General features: G+C 42.3%; 1 protein-coding gene across 1 annotated transcript in view; it reads right to left on the bottom strand.

The window, feature by feature from the left end:
- The window catches only part of LOC115135171 (heat shock 70 kDa protein 12A-like), a 54,373-nt gene extending 45,138 nt beyond the window's left edge, over positions 1 to 9,235 (bottom strand). Inside the window, exon 1 of the mRNA XM_029669554.2 lies at positions 8,866 to 9,235. Within this exon, the coding sequence (XP_029525414.2) occupies positions 8,866 to 8,956 (91 nt within the window). The 5' untranslated portion in view covers positions 8,957 to 9,235. The remainder of the gene's footprint in view (positions 1 to 8,865) is intronic.
- Between the last annotated feature and the right edge of the window lie 8,566 nt (positions 9,236 to 17,801).

Here is a 17,801-nt window from a genome sequence, read left to right as displayed (position 1 = left end):
TACCTTGCCAAGTTTACTTGCATCGCAATTCACATTTTCAACCTTGATTTTGGTAAAGAGGAACATCCCTTGCTGAGAGGGTAAATTCTCTCAAAGTACATGTTCCATGATAAAATACTAGAGCTTATCAGGGATACTGGTCAACTATCCAATTGGGTGGCACTTTACATGAAGTTGCTCTCATACCTGTGTAGTAGCACTGTAATTACACTCGTATGCTCCTTATTCCACTTGTCTGAGCAATTTCTCGTGTAAAACGTAGCAACCATGTTATTACTGTAGTAATTACAGCATTATTACACTGGTATGAGACCAACAATGTAATGTGTTATCCAAAAGGGTCGGATATAGAATAGCTATTCAACTCATCTATTTCCATGCAACAAAAATCTGATCATAATGTGATCAATGTCACCCATTGTCACAACATTAATTAACGTTTCGATAGAGAGGACACACCTGTGTTGTGGTGGGCTCTCTGCTGTGTGGGAGTTCCACCTCTGGCCTGCTGTACCACTGAGGAAGTTCTCAAAACTGTTCGCTGCTCTGGCCCCCAATGGTGGAACAAACTCCTCACGACGTGGACAGCGGGTCAATCACCACCTTTCACCTGAAACCCCACCTATTTCAGGAATATCTAGGATAGGATAAAGTAATCCTTCTCACCCCCTTAAAAGATTTAGATGCACTATTGTGTGGCTGTTCCACTGGATGTCTTAAGGTGAACGCACCAATTTGTAAGTCGCTCTGGATAAGAGCGTCTGCTAAATGACTTAAATGTAAATGTAAATGTAGGAGTGGCGATGGGATTTTTCTGACCGTAAGGGCTCACCACAGTGATTTCACAGCTCCGTTCGGTAGAACTACGTAGAGAGCTACGCAAAAGAAGCTCCATCGGATCTGTTGCGTAGACTGTGTGGAGCCCTTTAAGACAACTTCCTGCCTGGCCCTGGTTCATCAGGTTCAGCCCCCCTACCACTTTGTCTCAAGAACTCCCAGTTATTGGGTTGACCAATAAGGCTGAGGCCTTAAATCACCTCTGACTGCAGCCTTAACCCCTCCCCTGGTCTGAACTCCTTTCCCAGCCTCCAACCCCTAACGCCCCATCCATTTCACAAATACATGCCAACGATGGCTGCAAGTGAGGCCATTTGCTTTAATACATTGAAGTAAATTAAAAAGGCAATTGTATACTAGAGCTCAAGGGTCTCGTACAGAGGCTCTACATGTTTAATATTAACCGCTTTATCACTGTGGTAGATGCAGCTGAACTTCTGTTGTAACACTACTGGTGCCCCGCTTACTTCAGCAAGAAGCCAATAATGTGTTGGTTGCTATGGGAACCTACAATGTCGTGTGTTATGTGTGAGTGAGTGCAATGACATGACAGCACACCTGTGGTGCAATTTGTCTGCTCATGGTGTGCTGAGTCACATTGAGGTGTTGTAATACATTGTAAAGTCCTTTTTCAATGCTCGTCAGTCGTCACTGTCCACCTATTCGTTAGCCAGCTGGTTTATGAGCTGGATGACATTGTAGTGAGTCATACATCACTATCTTATGGTAAAAGGTCTCCTTAACTCAAGGCATTTCAATGTCACCTCTGAACTGTCGTCTGACGTGATCACATTTACACTCCTCTGTTCATTGATACTCAAAATAGGTTCCTTGCATGCATGGAATGTGCAATGCTGACCCTATTCTTTGAAAACACTCTGCAACTGTTCCATCCTCTCATTGATGATTGCTGTGGAGGAATCACATATTGGATGGCTGGAGCCACGTGTGGGAGCGTACGTAAGTAATTGTAGAACAGCTGGACAGAGCACACAAAAATAACCCAGTGATGAGCTCCACTATGTGCAGCGCAGCAAGACCAGAGGAAAACTGGGCTTAGCAACAGGACTAAAAGTTGTCTATCACAGTGAATCTGATTTAATTCCTAGATCATAGTATACTCAATCTAGAGAATCCACCCACAGCAAAACACTTGGTCTGATTGAAGAGCTTTCAGATGGAAACGAACTAGCTTGTGATAGATTACTTTTATTTGTCGCATTCTATTTGAATGCCTTGTTGCATATGATATCTACAAAGGAAATACAGGATTAATCTGTGCTTTTGGAATCTGCAATCATATTAATATCACAAACTAAATAAATCTCTTGAGTATGACTCCCCCACCCTATCTGAGCTCTCCCTCTCTCTCTGCTATAAATGTGTAGAACATGTGTGGCTGTCCCTTAGGGAACACAAAGCTCTCCGTTAGTGCAGTCATTGGGTGTTCCCACTTGGCTAAAGCCAATTAAAAATATTTTTTAAAATGTGTTTTTGATTTTTGCTCTTTAAATGTGCATTGCAAGTTATGATAGTGACGTCGGGAATGAGAAGTAATGATAATTTGAAACAAGTCATTGCAGTTTTGGGTGTGTCATCTCTGTGATTTGTATCAGCACACTAATAGGTACTTGAGGCATTGAGCGGAGCTAATAATCAGCTCTCATGATGAGATGGTCCCTGTAGCTAAGGTAATCAGCTGAGTGTAAAATCAATTGATGTCAATTTGTTACCTTCACATTCTACTGCACACAATTAAAGAACCTAATAAACATCCTCTCACTGTCAACTGCGTTTATTTTCAGCAACTTAACATGTGTAAATATTTGTATGAACAGAACAAGATTCACTAACTAAGACATAAACTAAACAAGTTCCCCAGACATGTGACTAACCGAAATGTAATAATGTGTCCCTGAACAAAGGGGGGTGTCAAAATCAAAAGTAACAGTCAGTATCTGGTGTGGCCACCAGCTGCATTAAGTACTGCAGTGCATCTCCTCCTCGTGGACTGCACCAGATTTGCCAGTTCTTGCTGTGAGATGTTACCCCACTCTTCCAACAAGGCACCTGCAAGTTCCCGGACATTTCTGGAGCGAATGGCCCTAGCCCTCACCCTCCGATCTAACAGGTCCCAGACATGCTCAATGGGATTGAGATCCGGGCTCTTCGCTGGCCATGGCAGAACACTGACATTCCTGTCTTGCAAGAAATCACGCACAGAACGAGCAGTATGGCTGGTGGCATTGTCATGCTGGAGGGTCATGTCAGGATGAGCCTGCAGGAAGGGTACCACATGAGGGAGGAGGATGTCTTCCCTGTAACGCACAGCGTTGAGATTGCCTGCAATGACAACAAGCTCAGTCCGATGATGCTGTGACACACCGACCCAGACCATGATGGACCCTCCACCTCCAAATCGATCCCGCTCCAGAGTACAGGCCTCAGTGTAACGCTCATTCCTTCGACAATAAACGCGAATCTGACAATCACCCCCGATGAGACAAAACCGCAACTCGTCAGTGAAGAGCACTGATGGAGGGATTGCCCGTTCCTGGTGTTGACATCCTGTACTTGTCCCGCACGTGTGATGTTCGGATGTACCGATCCTGTGCAGGTGTTGTTACACGTGGTCTGCCACTGCGAGGATGATCAGCTGTCCGTCCTGTCTCCCTGTAGCGCTGTTTTAGGCGTCTCACAGTACGGACAATTTATTGCCCTGGCCACATCTGCAGTCCTCATGCCTCCTTGCAGCATGCCTAAGGCACATTCACGCAGATGAGCAGGGACCCTGGGCATCTTTCTTTTGGTGTTTTTCAGAGTCAGTAGAAAGGCCTCTTTAGTGTCCTAAGTTTTCATAACTGTGACCTTAATTGCCTACCGTCTGTTAGCTGTTAGTGTCTTAACGACCGTTCCACAGGTGCATGTTCATTAATTGTTTATGGTTCATTGAACAATCATGGGAAACAGTGTTTAAACCCTTTACCATGAAGATATGTGAAGTTATTTGGATTTTTATGAATTATCTCTGAAAGACAGGGTCCTGAAAAAGGGACATTTATTTTTTTGCTAAGTTTATTACACTGCATATCAATAATCAATCATCTGAAAAAGACAACATTACTGCTCTGACTGTGACCCTGAATAGTATGGGGACTCCATTGTCCCGTTCTGCTGGGAAGCTCAAAATGTACATACTGATCGATTCCACAATGACTGTGGTGACCTTTATATCAGTGATTCTTAAGGTAGCTATCCCCCTTTCCCATTCCCAAATATGATTGGTGTGTGCTGTACAGACTGAGCAGCAGACCATGCTGGGCCAGGGTCACCCATACTCTCCATCTTCCTCTTCTTCAGGGGGAGTCCGGATAAACCAGGGTAGACTGAGAGCAGACATGGAGGGAGAGATCAGACCACGTCCCACTGCTTCTGCCTCATCCCAATGTTGCAGCTGAGCTCACGAAAGTAAGTGCCGTTAGTGCACATCCCTACCCACGAGTGCCTGGCAGGAGAGCTTAAGATTGGCAGCACTGCTCAAATAGTGCAGTGCCTTGTACACACAAAATGCAGTCTGTTCAAAACTTTTGAAACACCTTGTCACAACCTATTAAATTATTCAAAATCAAATACTTGCATGTATGTTGATATTGAGTTTCATTCCAAAACGCTAAAAATCCATTTTCAGAAATGTTGGTAAATGAGCTTTTATTGTTTAAAGAAATTATGAGCGATTGGCGCTTTTTACTATCGAATCATGGCATGGCATTGTTCAATGACATGTATTTGTTTAAAATCTATCACTTAATGGTTTCATTTCCAAGAGACAAATAGCCGAATCATACTATTTTTGCTAAATGCCATACAGTGCATTGGGAAAGTATTCAGACCCCTTCCCCTTTTCCACATTTTGTAATGTAACAGCCTTATTCTAAAATCTATTAAATAAATGTTATTTCTCATCAATCTACACACAATAATCCATAATGACAAAGCAAAAACAGGTTTTTAGAAATGTTTGCAAATGTATAATTTTTTTTTAAACAGAAATAACTTATTTACATAAGTATTCAGACCCTTTACTCGAAATTGAGCTCAGGTGCGTCCTGTTTCCATTGATCATCCTTGAGATGTTTCAACAACTTGATTGGAGTCCACCTGTGGTAAATTCAATTGATTGGACATGATTTGGAAAGGCACACACCTGTCTATTTAAGGTCCCACAGTTGACAGTGCATGTCAGAGTAAAAACCAAGCCATGAAGTCGAAGGAATTGTCCGTAGAGCTCAGAGACAGGATTGTGCCAAAGCACAGATCAGGGGAAGGGTACCAAAACAAATCTGCAGCATTGAAGGTCCCCAACAACACAGTGGCCTCCAACATTCTTAAATGGAAGAAGTTTGGAATCACCAAGACTCTTCCTAGAGCTGGTCGCCCGGCCAAACTGAGCTATCGGGGGAAAAGGGCCTTGGTCAGGGAGGTGACCAGGAACCCGATGGTCCCTCTGACAGAGCTCAAGAGTTCCTCTGTGGAGATGGGGGAACCTTCAAGAAGGAAAACCATCTCTGCAGCACTCCACCAATCCAGCGTTTGTGGTAGAATGGCCTGATGAAAGCCACTCCTCAGTAAAAGACATGACAGCCCGCTTGGAGTTTGACAAAAGGCACCTAAAGGACTCTAAGACCATGATAAACAAGATTCTCTGGTCTGATGAAACCAAGATTGAACTCTTTGGCCTGAATGCCAAGTGTCACATCTGGAGGAAACCTGGCCCATACCTATGCTGAAGCATGGTGTTGGTGGTGGCAGCATCATGATGTGGGTATGTTTTTCAGTGGCAGGGACTGGGAGATTGGTCAGGATTGAGGGAAAGATGAACGGAGCAAAGTACAGAGAGATCATTGATGAAAGCCTGCTCCAGAGCGCTCAGGACCTCAAACTGGGGTGAAGGTTCACCTTCCAACAGGAAAACAACCCTACGCACACAGCCAAGACAATGCAGGAGTGGCTTCGGGACAAGTCTTTGAATGTCCTTGAGTGATCCAGCAAGAGTCCTGACTTGAACCCGATCGAACATCTCTGGAGAGACCTGAAAATAGCTGTGCAGCAACGCTCCCCATCCAACCTGACAGATGGTTGTCATAGAGAGGATCTGCAGAGAAGAATGGGAGAAACTCCCCAAATACAGGTGTGCCAAGCTTGTAGCATCATACCCAAGAAGACTCAAGGCTGGAATCGCTGCCAACGGTGCTTCAACAAAGTACTGATTAAAAGGTCTGAATACTTATCTAAATGTGATATTTCTGTTTCATTTTTTTTAAAATTAGCAACATTTCTGTTTTTGCTTTCTCATTATGGGGTATTGTGTGTAGGGACAATTTAATACATTTTAGAATAAGGCTTTAACGTAACAAAATGTGGAAAAAGTCAGGGGGCCTGAATATTTTCAGAATGCACTGTATATCCACTGTATATATCACACTCTGTGAAATAAGTAGTACTGCTAGGTTTTACAGTCAAATGTAACAAATAACTACATTTTTTTATAAAGAAATGTACAAATGATACAATTGTGACATCAATATATATATTTTTTATGATTCAATACAGTAATATGAGATCTGTATGTAAAACATTTACATTTGACATTTTAGTAATTTAGCAGATGCTCTTATCTAGAGCGACTTACAATGTGGATTCATCTTAAGATCGCTAGGTGAGACAACCACATATCACAGTCAAATATACATGATACCAACATTCCATTCCAACTAAACAATGGATGTATAGCGTTTTTCCCCAAAAACATTTTCATACACATCTAAAATCTATGAATAAAAAAATCTGTGAACAGTAATATTTTACACACACATGAAGGTAGCATTTATTTTTGAAGAAAAAAACAAATGTGAAAAATTGGTATATAGGCCTATTTTTTATAAATATAAACTCTTCATAAATTATCTGGATCAACAATGAAGACCATAAAAATAATACATGGGTAGGCCTCATTTATAACACTGTGGAACAAAACTATCTATCTAACCAGCTCTGAACACCAGAACGTATGTTAATATTATTACTGTATAATTTCAGCCTGATGATGTCAAAATAGCTAACAATCTGCATTCATCGTCATTGTATGACATCAGTCCCCCAGGAAAGGGCTCAATCGGTGAACGAGCCTTTGTGTGCGCGCATCCTGGCTGCCCCCAAAATGAACAAAGGTCTCTTTATCAGCAACTTCAATGTGTCACCGTGGGAATGTGAAAAACAAGCATGGATTGGGATTTGATCCAAAAGCCAAAGGTTTTTCTGATGGCTGCTCATCTACAAGAGTTTCTTTCTTTTTATTTTATTTAACTAAGCAAGTCAATTATGAACACATTCTTATTTTCAATGACAGCCTAGGAACAGTAGGTTACCTGCCTTGTTCAAGGGCAGAAAAACAGATGTTTACCTTGTCAGCTCAGGGATTCGATCTAGCAACCTTTCAGTTACTAGTTCAATGCTCTAACCACTGCCGCCCCAGAGTTGGCTACATGTTTTGTGGAACATATGAGCAAACAAAGTTAAGCCATTCGAAAAACGTTCACAACACCCAACCCCAAAGGTAGGACAGGCAAATGGTCCAGCCGCAAGTTCATTGTGACAACACCGTAATTAACATATTAACAACTGGGTGTCAACAAATAACAAGCATGCGCAACATCCTGTGATGAAGTGTGATAAGTAGGACATGACAGACCCCTCTGTTCACTTCTCAATGAGCAATCACAATCACAAGAAGGACAACAGACTTTCACTTTTGGATTTCAAGCACATCCAGCCAAAAGTACATAGGGCCTACTGTACACAATTATTCTACATCATATAGGAGTGGTGTCAGATGATTTAGCCTACTTGCTGCATTCAAAACAACTGTGAACTCGGAAATCAGACATTTCCAACTCCAGTGCATTCATGACAACTTGGAATCTGGAAAAACTCGTTTTGAACAGTCATCCAACTCGGAATTCCATGTCCTAAACTCTGGCATCTTTCTAGAGCTCTGTCTTTCCGACCTGAAGATCACTGACGTCATGATTTGACCTCGTTTTATTCCCGAGTTCCCAGTTGTCGTGAAAGCCCCATTTGTCCTGCAGAGGGACCGATATGACATAAAAGTAAATAGTCCTAGTCCTAAATGACATGTTAGACATAAAAACCTCGAAGAAAACGTTCAATAAGTAAAACAAACATGAAAACTTGAGCACTGGTTGAGATTGAAGACAATTGAAATGCAGTAATGTATCCGCCCATTACGTCCATAATAGAGGAACCAACCATTCCTATCGCTGCATTTATCAGCGCACTCAGACTATATAGCGATGACTTCTAATCAGACGTTTTAACCACATTGCTGCGAATGCGACACCTGGGGTGGTGGTAGGGCACGCAGACCTTTGCTGCATTGTGTCAAGCCTCGGGTGGGATTGACCATGTGACCAAACTCTGCTCGGTTATGGAGGACCAAACTATAGGCTACTGGGCGGGTATTTATAGTGTTTCTGCCCAATGCAAACGGGCGTTATTATGTGTGCCCATTTTCTGGGACTACAGGAGAAATGTTCTGCAGAGTAATATTATGATTCTAATAATTACATGTGTTGCTGTCGAGGTGGGTTCTCAGAGGTAGGCTGTTTTCTTCACGTTGCGGCAAAGCTCTCTTGAAGCTGCATGGACACGACTATAGCCTATATCCTATGCTTTCCAATAATATTCATTATAAACCTTTATCAATTGCAATTTCTCATAAATATAACAAGAGCGAATATCTTTATACCACCACCATCACGTAACCCGGGCGACTATTGCACAAATCAAACGTGAAAACGTAAAAGGAGTCTCCTGGCAAGGTCTCAAATAGGCTAAGAATGCGCACTGAATGAGCGCACCTATAGAGTGTAGCTTTGATGCTGCATAAAAGCGTAGAGGCCTCTGAAGAATACTTCAGAATCACAAGAGGGTTAGAAAGAAGCATTTTACCTGCTATTATGTTGTCTGTTGCCGATTCTTTCTCAGTCATCATGCCCAGCTGTTTTATTTTTTCTTGAGTCTCCCCTAAACAGTTACACATGCAGTTTGTCCTTGTTTACTTGCCAGTCTGAATCATTAGATTGATGGGAAAAAAAGCTAAATTATCTCACTCGGATTATCCCCCTTAAACCTGCTTTCTTTCTCTTCAGTTCTTTAACCTGGAAAATAGGACTTGCTATGTATGGCGCACTAAAAAGCCCATTTAAAGGAGGCACAGCGGGGTTGACCGATTCAACTGAAAGATTTTCGTCGAGTTTGGCCGATCTGCACCTCCAAAGAAATGAGGTCTGCTACCCAGGCTGCTACTTTCCGATCGTTAGGTAGCCCTCTGTCCCGCCCCTCCCGTCCCCTCGCACGGTTGTTCTGGCAAGGAATGTCTCCCAATAATCCAGAGCTAAAAGTCGACAGTAGGGGCTGCAAGGACGCAGCACTAGATAGCCTATACATCATCATCTACATTTCTGCTGTCCTGCACTTGCACATTTTCATTAGTCATCTCCTCATTATGCAAATAAGATCCCCTCCCAAATCTATAAAATGTTTTTCAGGTTAGCCTACCTCTCATGTTTTTCTTTTTGCCTACAGCATCAATAAACTTGTACTGCATCTTTCAAGCTTGGTAAAATGCACTATGCTTGTGGGTTTGTAGTAGGCTACATTCATGAGGACCCTTGATGATAAACACTTTGAGTTCAATACAAAATTAGATGGTCAAGGCTGGACACTTTGGGAAAAAAATGTTTTTAGAAATAGTACAAAAAACATGTAGAGTACCAGTCAAAAGTTTGGACACCTACTCATTCCAGGGTTTTTCTTTATTTTAGCTATTTTCTACATTGTGGAATAATAGTGAAGACATCAAAACTATAAAATAACACATATGGAATCATGTAGTAAGCAAAAGAGTGTTAAACAAATCTAAATAGATTTTATATTCTTCTTCAAAGTAGCCACCCTTTGTCTTGATGACAGCTTTGCACACTCTTGGCATTATATCAACCAACTTCATGAGGAATGCTTATCCAACAGTCTTGAAGGAGTTCCCACATATGCGGAGCACTTGTTGCCTCCTTTTCCTTCACTCTGCGGTCCAACTCATCCCACACCATTTCAATTGGGTTGAGCTCGGGTGATTGTGGAGGCCAGGTCATCAGATGCAGCACTCCATCACTCTCCTTCTTGGTCAAATAGCCCTTACGCAGCCTGGAGGTGTGTTTTGGTCATTGTCCTGTTGAAAAGCAAATGATAGTCCCACTAAGCGCAAACCAGATGGGATGGCGTATCGCTGCAGAATGCTATCGTAGCCATGCTGGTTAAAATGTGCCTTGAATTCTAAATAAATCACAGACAGTGTCACCAGCAAAGCATCCCCACACCATCACACCTCCTTCTCGGTGCTTTACGTGGGAACCACACATGCGGAGATCATCCGTTCACCTACTCTGCGTCTCACAAAGACACTGTGGATGGAACCCAAAATCTCAAATTTGGACTAAAGGACAGATTTCCACCAGTCTAATGTCCATTGCTCATGTTTCCTGGCCGAAGTTAGTCTCTTCTTTTTATTGGTGTCCTTTAGTAGTGGTTTCTTTGTAGCAATTCGACCATGAAGGCCTGATTCACGCAATCTCCTCTGAACAGTTGATGTTGAGATGTGTCAGTTTCTTAAAGCATTCATTTGGGCTGCAATCTGAGGTACAGTTAACTTTAATGACCTTATCCTCTGCAGCAGAAGTAACTCTGGGTCTTTCTTTCCTGTGGCGGTCCTCATGGGAGCCAGTTTCATCATAGCGCTTGAAGTTTTTTGCAACTGTACCCTGGACTTGGTCTTTTACCAAATAGAGCTATCTTCTGTATAGCACAACTGAATGGTTCAAACGCATTAAGAGGGAAAGAAATTTCAAAAAATTACTTTTAACAAGGCACAACTGTTAATTTAAATGCTTTCCAGGGGACTACCTCACGCAGGTTGAGAGAATGCCAAGAGTGCAAAGCTGTCAAGGCAAAGGGTGGCTACTTTGAAGAATCTCAAATATGAAATATATTTAGATTTGTTAGAAATACATGATTCCATGTGTTATTTCATAGTTTTGATGTCTTCACTATTATTCTACAATGTAGAAAATAGTCAAATAAAGAAAAACCCTTGAATGAGTAGGTGTGTCCAAACTTTTGAAAGATACTGTATATACAAAAGTATGTTGACACCACTTCAAATTAGTGGATTCAGCTATTTCAGCCACACCCGTTGCTGACAGGTGTATAAAATCGAGCATATACCCATGCAATCTCCATAGACAAACATTGGCAGTAGAATGGCCTTTGCTGAAGAGCTCAGTGACTTTCACCATCATAAATCAAATCAAATGTATTTATATAGCCCTTCTTACATCAGCTGATATATCAAAGTTCTGTACAGAAACCCAGCCTAAAACCCCAAAGAGCAAGCAATGCAGGTGTAGAAGCACGGTGGCTAGGAAAAACTCCCGAGAAAGGCCAAAACCTAGGAGGAAACCTAGAGAGGAACCAGGCTAAGAGGGGTGGCCAGTCCTCTTCTGGCTGTGCCGGGTGGAGATTATAACAGAACATGGCCAAGATGTTTAAATGTTCATAAATGACCAGCATGGTCAAATAATAGTAATCACAGTGAACAGGTTCCATAGCCGCAGGCAGAACAGTTGAAACTGGAGCAGCAGCACGGCCAGGTGGACTGGGGACAACAAGGAGTCATCATGCCAGGTAGTCCTGAGGCATGGTCCTAGGGCTCAGGTCCTCCGAGAGAGAGAAAAAAGAGAGAATTAGAGAGAGCATACTTAAATTCCCACAGGACACCAGATAAGACAGGAGAAATACTCCAGATATAACAGGCTGACAGCATAAATACTGGAGGCTGAGACAGGAGGGGCCAGGAGACACTGTGGCCCTATCCGATTGATACTCCCAGACAGGGCCAAACAGGCAGGATATAACACCACCCACTTTGCCAAAGCACAGCCCCCACACCCCTAGAGTGATATCTTCAACCACCAACTTACCATCCTGAGACAAGCCCGAGTATAGCCCACAAAAATCTCCGCCACGACACAACCCAAGGGGGGAGGGAGGGGGGGGATGCCAACCCAGACAGGAAGCCCACATCAGTGACTCAACCCACTCAAATGACGCACCCCTCCTAGGGACAGCATGGAAGAGCACCAGTAAGCCAGTGTCTCAGCCCCTGTAATAGGGTTAATAGCAGAGAATCCCAGTGGAGAGAGGGGAACCGGCCAGGCAGAGACAGCAAGGGCGGTTCGTTGCTCCAGTGCCATTCCGTTCACCTTCACTCTCCTGGGCCAGACTACACTCAATCATAGGACCTACTGAAGAGATGACTTTTCAATTTTTATAAAAATAAAATATTTCACCATTATTTAACCCGGTAGGCAAATTAAGAACAAGTTCTCATTTACAATTGCAACCTGAGTTACACATGAAGTAAAACAAACATACAGTCAATAATACAGTAGAAAAATAAGTCTATATACAGTGGGACAAAAAAGTATTTAGTCAGCCACCAATTGTGCAAGTTCTCCCACTTAAAAATATGAGAGAGGCCTGTAATTTTCATCATAAGTACACTTCAACTATGACAGACAAGATGAGAAAAAAAAAATCTAGAAAATCACATTGTAGGATTTTTAATGAATTTATTTGCAAATTATGGTGGAAAATAAGTATTTGGTCACCTACAAACAAGCAAGATTTCTGGCTCTCACAGACCTGTAACTTCTTCTTTAAGAGGCTCCTCTGTCCTCCACTCGTTACCTGTATTAATGGCACCTGTTTGAACTTGTTATCAGTACATGTATGTATGTATGTATGTATGTATGTATGTGTGTGTATATATATATATATATATATATATATATATATATATATGTGTGAGTATGTGTATATATAGGTGCGAGGTAGTTAAGGTAGATGAAGTTGAAAGTTTACATACACCTTATCCAAATACATTTAAACTCAGTTTTTCACAATTCCTGACATTTAATCCTAGTAAAAAGTCCCTGTCTTGGTTCAGTTAGGATCACCACTTTATTTTAAGAATGTGAAATGTCAAAATAATAGTTGAGAGAATGATTTATTTCAGCTTTTTATTTCTTTCATCACATTCCCAGTGGGTCAGAGGTTTACATATACTCAATTAGTATTTGGTAGCATTGCCTTTAAATTGTTTAACTTGGGTCAAAAATTTCAGATAGCTTTCCAAAATAAGTTGGGTGAATTATGACCCATTCTTCCTGACAGAGCTTGGGGCGGCAGGGTAGCCTAGTGGTTAGAGCGTTGGACTAGCAACCGGAAGGTTTCAAGTTCCAACCCCCGAGCTGACAAGGTACAAATCTGTCATTCTGCCCCTGAACAGGCAGTTAACCCACTGTTCTTAGTCCGTCATTGAAAATAAGAATATGTTCTTAACTGACATGCCTAGTTAAATAAAGGTAAAAAAAAATAAAACAGAGCTGGTGTAACTGAGTCAGGTTTGTAGGCCTCCTTGCTCGAACATGCTTTTTCAGTTCTGCCCACAAATGTTCTATGGGATTAAGGTCAGGGCTTGTGATGGCCACTTCAATACCTTGACTTTGTTGTCCTTAAGCCATATTGCCACAACTTTGGAAGTATGCTTGGGGTCATTGTCCATTTGGAAGACCCATTTGCAACCAAGCTTTAACTTTCTGACTGATGTCTTAAGATGTGGCTTCAATATATCCACATAATTTTCCTGCCTCATGATGCCAACTATTTTGTGAAGTGCACCAGTCCCTCCTGCAGCAAAGAATCTCCACAACATGATGCTGCCACCCCCGTGCATCATGGTTTGGATGGTGTTCTTCGGCTTGCAAGCCTCCCCCTTTTTCCTCCAAACTTAACGATGGTCATTATGGCCAAACAGTTCTATTTTTGTTTCATCAGACCAGAGGACATTTCTCCAAAAAGTAAGATCTTTGTCCCCATGTGCAGTTGCAAACCGTAGTCTGGCTTTTTTTATGGCGGTTGTGGAGCAGTGGCTTCTTCTTTGCTGAGCGGCCTTTCAGGTTATGTCGATATAGGACTCGTTTTACTGTGGATTTAGATACTTTTGTACCTGTTTCCTCCAGCATCTTCACAAGGTCCTTTGCTGTTGTTCTGGGATTGATTTGCACTTTTCACACCAAAGTACGTTCATCTCTAGGTGACAGAACGCGTCTCATTCCTGAGTGGTATGACGGCTGCGTGGTCCCATGATGTTTATACTTGCGAATGATTGATTGTACAGATGAACGTGGTACCTTCTGAGTCTTGGCTGAGTTCTTTTGATTTTCCCATGATGTCAAGCAAAGAGGCATTGAGTTTGAAGGTAGGCCTTGAAATACATCCACAGGTTTACCTCCAATTGACTCAAATGATGTCAATTAGCCTATCAGAAGCTTCTAAAGCCATGACATCATTTTTAGTCATTTTCCAAGCTGTTTAAATGGCTTGGGGGCAGTATTGATTAGCTTGGATGAATAAGGTGCCCAGAGTAAACTGCCTGCTACTCAGGCCCAGAAGCTAAGATATGCATATTATTAGTGTATTTGGATAAAAATACTCTGAAGTTTCTAAAACTGTTTGAATGATGTCTGTGAGTATAACAGAGCTCATATGGCAGGCAAAAACCTGAGAATTAATCCAACCAGGAAGTGGGAAATCTGAGGTTCGTAGTTTTTCAACGCTTTGCCTACCCAAGATACAGTGTAAATGTGGCCCGATTACACTTCCTAAGGCTTCAACTAGATGTCAACAGTCTTTAGAACCTTGTTTGAGGCTTCTACTGTGAAGGAGGAGAGAATGAGAGCTGATTGAGTAAGAGGTCTGGTAGAGTGCCATGAGCTCATTCAGGTGCGCTCCTGTGAAAGGTAGCTGCGTTCCATTACATTTCTAAAGACAAAGGAATTCTCCGGTTCAAACGTTATTGAAGATTTATGTTTAAAACATCCTAAAGATAGATTCTATACATCGTTTGACATGTTTCTACGAACTGTAATGGAATTTTTTTACTTTTTGTCTGGCCTGCGCGTCGTGAACTTGGATTTGTGAACTAAAGGCGCGAACAAAAAGGAGGTATTTGGATATAAATTATGGACTTTATCGAACAAAACAAACATTTATTGTGGAACTGGGATTCCTGGGAGTGCATTCTGATGAAGATCATCAAAGTTAAGTGAATATTTATAATGCTATTTCTGACTTCTGTTGACTCCACAACATGGCGGATATCTGTATGGTTTGTTTTGGTCTCTGAGCGCTGTACTCAGATTATAGCATGGTGTGCTTTTTCAGTAAACCTTTTTTGAAATCTGACACAGCGGTTGCATTAAGGCAGTGCTTCTCAATTATTTTCAATTTGCCTGAATTTTTTTATTTTTAAATCAAACCTTATTTAAAACTGTAAACATTTTTTGACCATTTGATACTGAAAAATAAAATAAAATATAATCAATAAATAATAATAAATTCAAATTGATCAGCAACATTAACTCAGGAGCACAATATATGAAACACTTTGACCTTTAAAACAAAAATGAATAAAACAATTTGTGCTGATTTATTTTTATCAAAATGAGGAGGTCATGATTAATGGCTACAATGAGTACGTTTTGCAGAGCACAGCTTTTCGAAGCGGGGTTTGAAGTATGATACTGCAACTCTCAGCTCCTGCTCAATGTTTAGCTGGGACCTGTACTTGGTCTTCAGTGCAGCAACAGCAGAGAAGCCAGTCTCACAAAGATAAGAAGTTGCAAAAGGAAGAAGAATGCCCATGGCCCTCTGCCCTCAGAGTGGATACTGCCTCTCTACACTAGAATTCACTCAGTTCACTGATGTGAACCTCAGTCTCAATGTGGAGTCAGACATCATATCAATGAACTGGTCCTCCTCTGCAGAGCTGAAACCAGTTGGAGCTGGTGCATTGAAAGGATCTCTCATCCAGTCATATTGGTTTCAGGGAAGTACTTTTTAAAGAATCCCATCAGTGATGAAATATGCTCCTTAATATATGGAATCACTGAGGTGGCATCATAGTCAGTAGTGTCAACAAATTCATGCAGGTTCTCGAATGAATCAGTATTTCCTTTATCAAGTCGCCTGCCCCACATTGCAAGCTTTCAAGTGAAAGAGCTGATCTTGTCTTTGACCTGAGGGAGGTGTTTATCTTTCCCTTGAAGCTGTAGATTTAGTTCATTTAGCTTTCCAAATATGTCAGTTTTGCCAGGATGTTCTCATCACTACATTTTTCTGCGAGGTCATACTTGTGCTCCTGCGAAAACATTCTTATCTGCTCTCTGAGCTCAAAAACTTGGGACAAGACTTTTCCTCGTGACAGCCACCTTGCTTCACTGATGTTTAGCTCCCATCTCCTCACAGATAGCAGAGAAGACTCTTGTTTTTAGTGATCTGGTCTTTATAAAATTGACTACACCTACAATGTCAGTCATAACCACACTTAATTCAGAGGAAAGGTGCCTTGATGCCAGTGCTTCTCTTTGTATAACACAGTGTGTCCACTCAGCATTAGGTGAGGCCTTCTTTTTTATTTATTTTTTATTTATTTATTTTACCCCTTTTTCTCCCCAATTTCGTGGTATCCAATTGTTGTAGTAGCTACTATCTTGTCTCATCGCTACAACTCCCGTACGGGCTCGGGAGAGACGAAGGTTGAAAGTCATGCGTCCTCCGATACACAACCCAATCAGCCGTACTGCTTCTTAACACAGCACGCATCCAACCCGGAAGCCAGCCGCACCAATGTGTCGGAGGGTACACCGTGCACCTGGCAACCTTGGTTAGCGCGCACTGCGCCCGGCCCGCCACAGGAGTCGCTGGTGCGCGATGAGACAAGGACATCCCTACCGACCAAGCCCTCCCTAACCCGGACGACACTAGGCCAATTGTGCGTCACCCCACGGACCTCCCGGTCGCGGCCAGTTACGACAGAGCCTGGGCGCGAACCCAGGGACTCTGATGGCACAGCTGGCGCTGCAGTACAGCGCCCTTAACCACTGCACCACCCGGGAGGCAGGTGAGGCCTTCTTGATGAGTGCCCGAAGTCCTTTTCTCATCCCTGCCATGGTCTGTGCACCATCACTGCAAACACCAATGCAGTTCTCCCACTCTAGCCCATTCTCAGTCAGGAAGCAGTCCAGCATTTTGAATAGGTCTTCAGCTGTGGCTCTGTCTCTGACATATTTACAAAAAAGTAGATCCTTATACAGGGAGTTTGTCATGTCAAAACATACATAAGCGATAAACAAACAGTCTTTGTTGCTGTCAGTTGCTTCATCGAACTGTAAGGCAAAACGTTTGTCTTTCAGTTTATCTGCCAGCTGTTCTTTAAGATCATTAGCAATGTTATTTATACGTCTGGCGACAGTGTCATTGGACAGAGGGATAGTTTTTATTTTTGCAGCACTTGAGTCATCCAGCATGACAGAGACCATGTCTAATGCTGCAGGCAGTATCAGCTCCTCTGCTATTGAGTTTTTTTTGTTGCACTGAGCAATTTGGTACGCCACGTTATATGATGTTAACAGTGCTCGCTGGTTTACGGAAGTAGCATTCACAAAGCGGGACGATTGTTGGCAATATTCGGCACGTTTTCGCCGAAAAAACTCAAGCGGCTTATCAGCGTTATTGGGGTGTAATGTCTTTAAGTGACGCCTTAATTCATTTGGCTTCATGCTGTCCACTGCCAACATTTTTAGACACAGTAAACATACCGGTCTTTCCTCGTCTCCCACCGTAGTCACAGTGAAGCCAAGCGCTACATACGCTTCCTCACATTTCCTCGTCTCCCACCGTAGTCACAGTGAAGCCAAGCGCTACAT

The sequence above is a fragment of the Oncorhynchus nerka genome, linkage group LG10, assembly GCF_034236695.1.
Source record: "Oncorhynchus nerka isolate Pitt River linkage group LG10, Oner_Uvic_2.0, whole genome shotgun sequence".
Lineage (NCBI taxonomy): Eukaryota > Metazoa > Chordata > Actinopteri > Salmoniformes > Salmonidae > Oncorhynchus > Oncorhynchus nerka.
Note: the sequence above shows the minus strand (reverse complement) of the source record. Positions and strands in the feature narration are given on the sequence as shown.